Source organism: Limulus polyphemus, unplaced genomic scaffold (genome assembly GCF_000517525.1).
Source record: "Limulus polyphemus unplaced genomic scaffold, Limulus_polyphemus-2.1.2 Scaffold309, whole genome shotgun sequence".
NCBI lineage: Eukaryota > Metazoa > Arthropoda > Merostomata > Xiphosura > Limulidae > Limulus > Limulus polyphemus.
The window spans coordinates 27115-34108 of NW_013665919.1; the positions used below are offsets into that span (position 1 = coordinate 27115).

The 6994-nt window shown below is 32.3% G+C and overlaps 1 protein-coding gene across 1 annotated transcript in view; it reads left to right on the top strand.

Moving 5' to 3' along the window:
* The window catches only part of LOC106457267 (transcriptional coactivator YAP1-like), a 29054-nt gene that overhangs the window by 8297 nt on the left and 13763 nt on the right, over window positions 1–6994 (top strand). Inside the window, exons 5-6 of the mRNA XM_013916658.2 lie at window positions 924–953; window positions 1498–1735. Of these exons, the coding sequence (XP_013772112.1) occupies window positions 924–953; window positions 1498–1735 (268 nt within the window). The remainder of the gene's footprint in view (window positions 1–923; window positions 954–1497; window positions 1736–6994) is intronic.

Below are 6994 nucleotides of genomic sequence, written 5' to 3' on the forward strand. Positions count from 1 at the left end.
ATCACTTGAAAAAACACGGGGGTGCTTAACTTTTTTCCAGGTGTATATATAATTTAACCAAAGAACCAGAAATAACCTTGACATTCACCTTGAGAAAACTGGGGTGAGATTGTTTGTACTGTAGAAGGAAAAATATTGCACAACAACAAAGACAAAATTGAAAAGTACACCAACAGTGGTGTTTACCAATTCATTTAAAGGGTCAAGACTGCAATAGTGTATACATAAGTCAAACAGGATGTTCCATAGAAATAAGAATTAAAGCACATTCTAGAAGTGGGAAATTAAGGAAAATGGATTCAACCTTTGCACCCCACCTTATTGAAAGTAAAATCCAATTTGTACTGGACGAAAGCTACTGTGAAAAGGGTATAAAACAAGATTAGCCTGGAAGCTTTAGAAATAAATAGATGTCTAAAACAAATCCAGAAAAAGTTTTAAATGACCAAACCAACTTGTCCCCACTTGTTTCAAGGTGAATGTCAATTTTACTTCCAGTTCTTTGGTTAAATGATATATATATATAAACCTGTTTACAAACCATTTCAGTCCGCACCTGATGTTGTTAGTAAATGAAAGTTTTGTGAAACATACAATTGTCTTTGTTTTTTTCCCTCAATTATGTAATAATGGAGTTTCACCAAGTACCAACAGTTTCAAGTGTCAGTTATTTTGATTTTAATATTATCCTCATGGTTCTTTTTTTATTTTGTTGAGATAGATATTTTGTATGTAGTTCTGAAAAGTTGAAATGACCGTTTTGGCAGATAGGGATTTCTAAAATGGACGAAGATGAATAATGGTGCATGTTTCATTTTCCCACACAGATCTGTTACAAAGATGATTTTTAATTCTCAGTGCTCATTTTACCACAGTGAGGCATGTTTTTTTTCATACTAAAATACATCTCTTGTGCTTTGCAGCCGACCTGCCTTGGAAATCCCATGCTTAAAGTGAGTTTATGCAATTTGAAACTAGTTCTGAGGAATCACTAACAATATATTAAGCCATTTCAATCTTCTTATATTGCTTTCACTAACAAACCTGGCATTAAGTGTAGTCTGTAAAGTTCTTTTTGGTCTTTGTGAGAGTAATTTGCAGACATGCTGTTGTGGTGATACTGACTCTATGGGCTTGAGAACCATAGGAGCATAAATTGTTAATTTTTAGAATACTAGGACAACCATAGATTAGTTTTTGAAATTTTAAGTGACTGTGTGAATTCAACAAACTTAAACTACTACAAGATGAAAGTTTTAGCTTTTTCTTTTAATCATTGCGGATATGAGTTATGTAACAGAAGTGGGTTCTTTTCAGCTAGTTTTTGTAGGAGCACACAATGTTTTTTTTATTTAATTTTTAAGTTATTGGTAGTTTTTACAATTTAAAGTATTTTGTGCTTGACTTAAAATCCATTCTGAGCTATTTTACTTCAGTTTCACATTTTTGGTATATTGTTTGACCAAGTTTAATTAATTTATAGATATTTGTTCATAGGAAATCTTGTTGAGAAGAAGTTTAGGGGAAGAGAACCCATCCCTACCTACTTCTCCAACAGGAAATGTTCCAACATTGACATCCCCAAGTGGAAATGGTCTAGATCCATTTCTGGCAGGAACAGATTTCCACAGTCGACAAGAAAGTGGTGACAGTGGCCTTGGACTTAGCTCAAACTTAAGTCTTCCTCACACTCCTGACAACTTTCTTATGTTAGAAGATGGATTAGAAACTGCAGGTAGGATATGATGTTGAATAGGAGTATAGCAATGTTGATAAGGGTAAATTCTTATCCTTCAATTTGCTATGCCACAGGTTTAGTTGTTTATAAGTGACTATAGTAGATGTTCACGTTAAATCAGACCCACGACCATTCCAATCATTGGGGCATCATTGATTCAACCATTATAACTCTGCAAGTTTCCAAGTTCTCTGCCATTCTCACATATTCTGTGGCAGAGGTCCATTTTTTGTGTTGTTTTTGGTCTTCCTCGTTTGGGCTTCCCTTCCATGGCCCCATGCAGGATAGTATTTGCAAGGGTGTTTGTTTTTATCATCAACGAATAAACTACTGTAGTTTTAATCTTCTCATAGTATCTATCAACAGTTTATAGGTTACAATTTTCTGTACACTTTCCTTTTTAACTGATTTCTATGCTTTATGCATGGTATAAGGAATGTGCAAAAGTCTTTTGAAGCATCTCATTTGGAAGGCTTCTACTCTGTTTCCAATCTATTTACAAGGGTCCATGTCTCACATCCATGTAGTGCTACTGAGGTAACTACAACATGGAGAAGATGAAATTTTGCTTTTAATGTGATGTCCTTACTTGTCCAAATTTTCTTGAGTTTGGAAAGTTGTCCTGTGGGTAAAGCCAATCTGTCTATTACTTCCTTTTCTGATGTTGGCTCTTCTATGATATTTATTCCAAGATATTTAAAACTGCTAATCCTTTATAGTTTCTTTTCTCTGGTTTTGATATCCTGTAATGTTGCATGATCATTGCTAGTGCTACAAGTGATCATCACTTTGCTCTTTTCTTGATATCTCTACGCCATATTCGTTTGTTGTCTTGTTGTAAGGTTTGATGATTCTGCAATCAGATTTATATCATCTGCAAGTGTGAGATTATTTATTTTTCAGTTTTTAATTGATACTAAACCAGTAAGACTTCTGTCATGATTTGTTCTAGAAATATGTTGCACAAACATAGACATCTCTGCCACACTCCAATGGTTGTTTTGAACCATTTCTGAATGTTATTGTAAATTAAGGCTCCACTAGTAGTATTGTTATACAATGCTTCCATCATTCTAATTATGTTTTGACTGATGCTATCATTGTTCATTACTGCCTATAATGTTTTTTTGCCACAGTTGGTCAAAAGTTTTTTTGATGTCAGTAAAATTATGGTGCAGCTATTTTTGATGCTCAATGTAATTTTCACACAACTTTTATAATGAAGATTTGTTCTGTAGTACTCCTCTGTCCTCTGAAACCTGCTTGTTTTTTTAGTTAGGACGGCCTCATTCTGTTGCTAAACTCTTTCACTACAGACTCAGTCCCAGGTACTGATCTCGTAACCATTTTGTGCTTGTTATAGTTTTCATTCTATAACTTTCAATACAGTATTTGTATCCACGAAATTTGTAGATTATCAGTAAATATTACAAGGCTTTGGTACACAAAATATATTTTTTTTATTAAGTTTAAGATTTTTTTGAGTAATGATTTGCTCGTGAATTTTTCTTTTCAAATGTTGACTATCCAACATGCAATGTAATTTTGATTATAAGATTAAAGAACACTTTTATGCATCAGAAAATTGTCAAATTTCTATAACATCCAGATGATTATCAAACTTTTTAGAAAAAATGTTATATTTAATCTGTTATTTTCACTGTTGTATCTCTGTGTGGGCTTGGTCAATTTGACCGACCTCATAACCATCATAAAAATTTAGGAAATAGATATAATTTTTTTTCATTTTAGAATGACTACAAATTATAACACGAAACCACAAATGTTTAGTCTAAATTGCTTAACTCTCATAACATTATACACCTGTATATATTTATAACTTTTATTTTATTGACCTTTCAGCCATGTCTGACTAACATTACAAAAGTTGCAATGACAAGGTGCACATGCATTCATGTTACTATATCCAATAGTATAAAACTGGCCTTTACAAAGTGACCTGTTTTGGCTTTGTTCTCGTAGGCAGTATTATTTAAAATACAGTCACATTTTGGTTATAATATATTACATATGTGTGTATATATATATATTATTACTATTTACAAATAAGTTCTCAATTTCAGTTATTTTTCTTACAACATAGAACAGTAAATAAAGAAATACAGAAAACAATGACCTCTACTACTTACGATTATAAAGAAATTTTTATTTGCTTGCTGTACCTTGCATGGTAAGCCTTGCAGAATATCGCACATGGATTATGTAAAACAAAATTTCTTTTTTAGATTTTATATAGGCATTTGGAAATAACAAGAAATTATAAATTACTCTATCAATATCGCAGAATTCCACTGTAATTTATCAGGCTTACTAACTAAACTGTATTTGTGTCTAAAAAAAATATTGATTTTCGAACAACATTTTCACTTACTCCTTTCTTCTGAGATTGTAGAGAAAAGAAATAATCTTGGGAAATTCCCACCTTCAAGAGGCTGAGAAAACCAGATGGGGGAAATTCTGAGCTTTTGATTGGTTATAAATACACGATAGAGCGTAAGCAAGTATTTTCAAAAATGGAAGAGGTGGGCGGGGCCACTGTGTTTGATTTGCTAAATATAGATATCTCAGCAAATAGCAGGTTCTTATTTTACATTCTAGCTTGTTAGTATTGGTAAGTTAAGTTTATAATTCATAAGAAACTATGGACTTCGTATTTGAAACCACAGACATACTAAAGCTGCATTCAACATTCCACGTGTCACACAAAAATTGATATTTAGTTGTTTTTTTTAATATTTACTTTTAAGTTAAGAAATTATCTAAGGTATAATACTAAAATTTGAATTATAATCTGATACCAGACTTATTGACATACATTCATAAAATAGTAGTTCAATAAAATTTAGAATGTAAGTCTACAAATATGATGACATGCCCTTTGATCCCTGACTATAGTAAAACCCATAGCGATAGGGTTAAGTCTGTTTAATACAACTCTTAGCATCACTTTGCTCTAATGACTAATAAGGCTGATAGTACAGTAATTGTTACACTGATGAAGATTAATTACCCTTCTTAGGGATAGGAATTATTATAGACTTCATCCACTGTGTTGTCTATTCTCCTGTTTTCCAAATAATATTGCAGATCTCAATTGTTGTTTGCTCAGCTTTCAAAAGTTCCAGAGTATATTGTCTACATCTGCTGCTCTTTCATTTTTTCATGGTTTTAACTGCATCTTCTATTTCTCCTCTTAGAATTTCTGGTTCTTCTTCACATTTTTGTTTGGCTCCTCCTTTATTTAACCTTATAATTACTTTTGAGTTGGAGTCAATGTTATATAGTTCTTTTCAATACTCAGTACATTGTTTTTGAATTGAATTACTTTCTGTTAATAATTATTGATGTTTTTACTCGGTATACTTTAGTGAGTTATTTCATCCTCTCTCACTATTGTTATTCTCAAATCCATGTTGAATATCTTGGCATCCTTGTTGTATCCACATATCTTTTGCAAGTCTAGTTTCATTTCTAACTCTTTTGTTTACTTCTTTACATTTGTTATAGTCTAATTCTGTGTTGAAAGGTTTGGCTTTCAGTTATCTATGTTTGTCACACTTTTCCATGATTTTGTTGTTCATCAGTGGTTGCTTTTTCTTCTTTGCTGGTCTTAAGTCCTAACACTGCCTCATTGATAATACAGGCCTGCAGTGGTTTTATTCTCTTGACATTTGTACATGTTCTAAGTAATTCATGTATGTTGAATCCAAAAATTATATCCATATGTACTAATTGTACTTTTACATAAGTGAATCTTTCTCATTGAACTCTGGTCACTTTTGTTATACTTAAAATGTTGACAACCACTGGCTATAGATTTCTCTAGACCAATTGTGATGCGAGTCTCGCAGATCGTTCTAAAACCCACGAGAAACACACCACTAGTATATGAATGGTTAACAGGCCACATGATGTGTCATTTCTGGATAGTATTTGTTTGTGCATACACTTTGATATTATTTTTTTCTTTTCAATATTACATATTCATCACTATGGTAAAAAGAGGTTGTGTAAATGACCCAAAGATATTCTGTTATATTTGTGGTAAATTTGTTGTAAAGAAGCAAAGGCAAAACATTACAGAATTCATCAAAAAAGCATATTACACATATTTTGGAATAAAACATGGGGACCAAGACAAATCACGAAGTTTTATAATAATGGAATGAATGAAAAGTGACCCGAAAAATGGTGCTAACTCGGTAACCCGTGGCCCAATTTTAACAAAACTTGTTTTATTCTGTTTCTATTCTCATTTCATTACAAATATGGTGCTATTGTGCACCGTTTTTGCTGTATTTAATTACAGACAAGCACACAAACAAACAATCTTAGAGTTTTAGTAGTACATAGATGGAGGTAATAGGACTTTCTTTGTGTCAACAAAACTTTCATGTTCAATGTTTTTCGATCCTGGTATCAGGTTGACTCTGCATGGCCATTGATTCTTTATCCAGTGTTGATTTCATGCTCTGCTGTCCCATTCACACAAAAAAACATGGAAACTTTGTTTTAGGAAACAACCAGGACCCAAGTTATGAAAATATTGTCAATAACACGCTCGATAAATTCAAAGAGTTGGGTTGTATTATGAGCTTGAAAGTTAATTTCTTATACTCAGATATTGACTATTTCCCTGAAAATTTCAGTGCAAAGAACAAGGGGAAAGGTTTCATCAAGACATCAGGGAAACAGAGAGGAGGTATCAAGGAAGGTGGAACATCAGCATGGTGGCCAATTATTGCTGGTCATTGAAACGAGATGCTCCAGATGCAATACATAATAGAAAGACCACAACACGTAGTTTTTAGATTAAAAGACATAGATTTCACACAAAAAATCAGGATGAATGAGAATGCATATTCGTTTGACATCACTGTTCTTCCCTTTTCATCAGTTTGTTTGTATTTTTGTTAAAAAACATAATAATAAAAAAAAATTTCATTGTGGCAAACAAAATAATAATTTGATCTAAGTAAGAGTTCTTTTCTTCTTCCAGATTTGTAAAAAATCCTCACGTGATAGAAAAAACGAATATTATTTTCGAAATCTGCGTAGCTGAATATGGAAAATCTGTTATTAAAACCACAACAACTTTTATGAAGTTTAAATTTGCAGGCCTGTGTTATTTGTGTGAAGCTGTCCATGATTTTTTTTTTTTTTTTGAGATCTGTTAACAAGAACAAGGGAGAAATCATATGATAAAAAAAAAGATGTTCAGTCAAGGATAAAAAA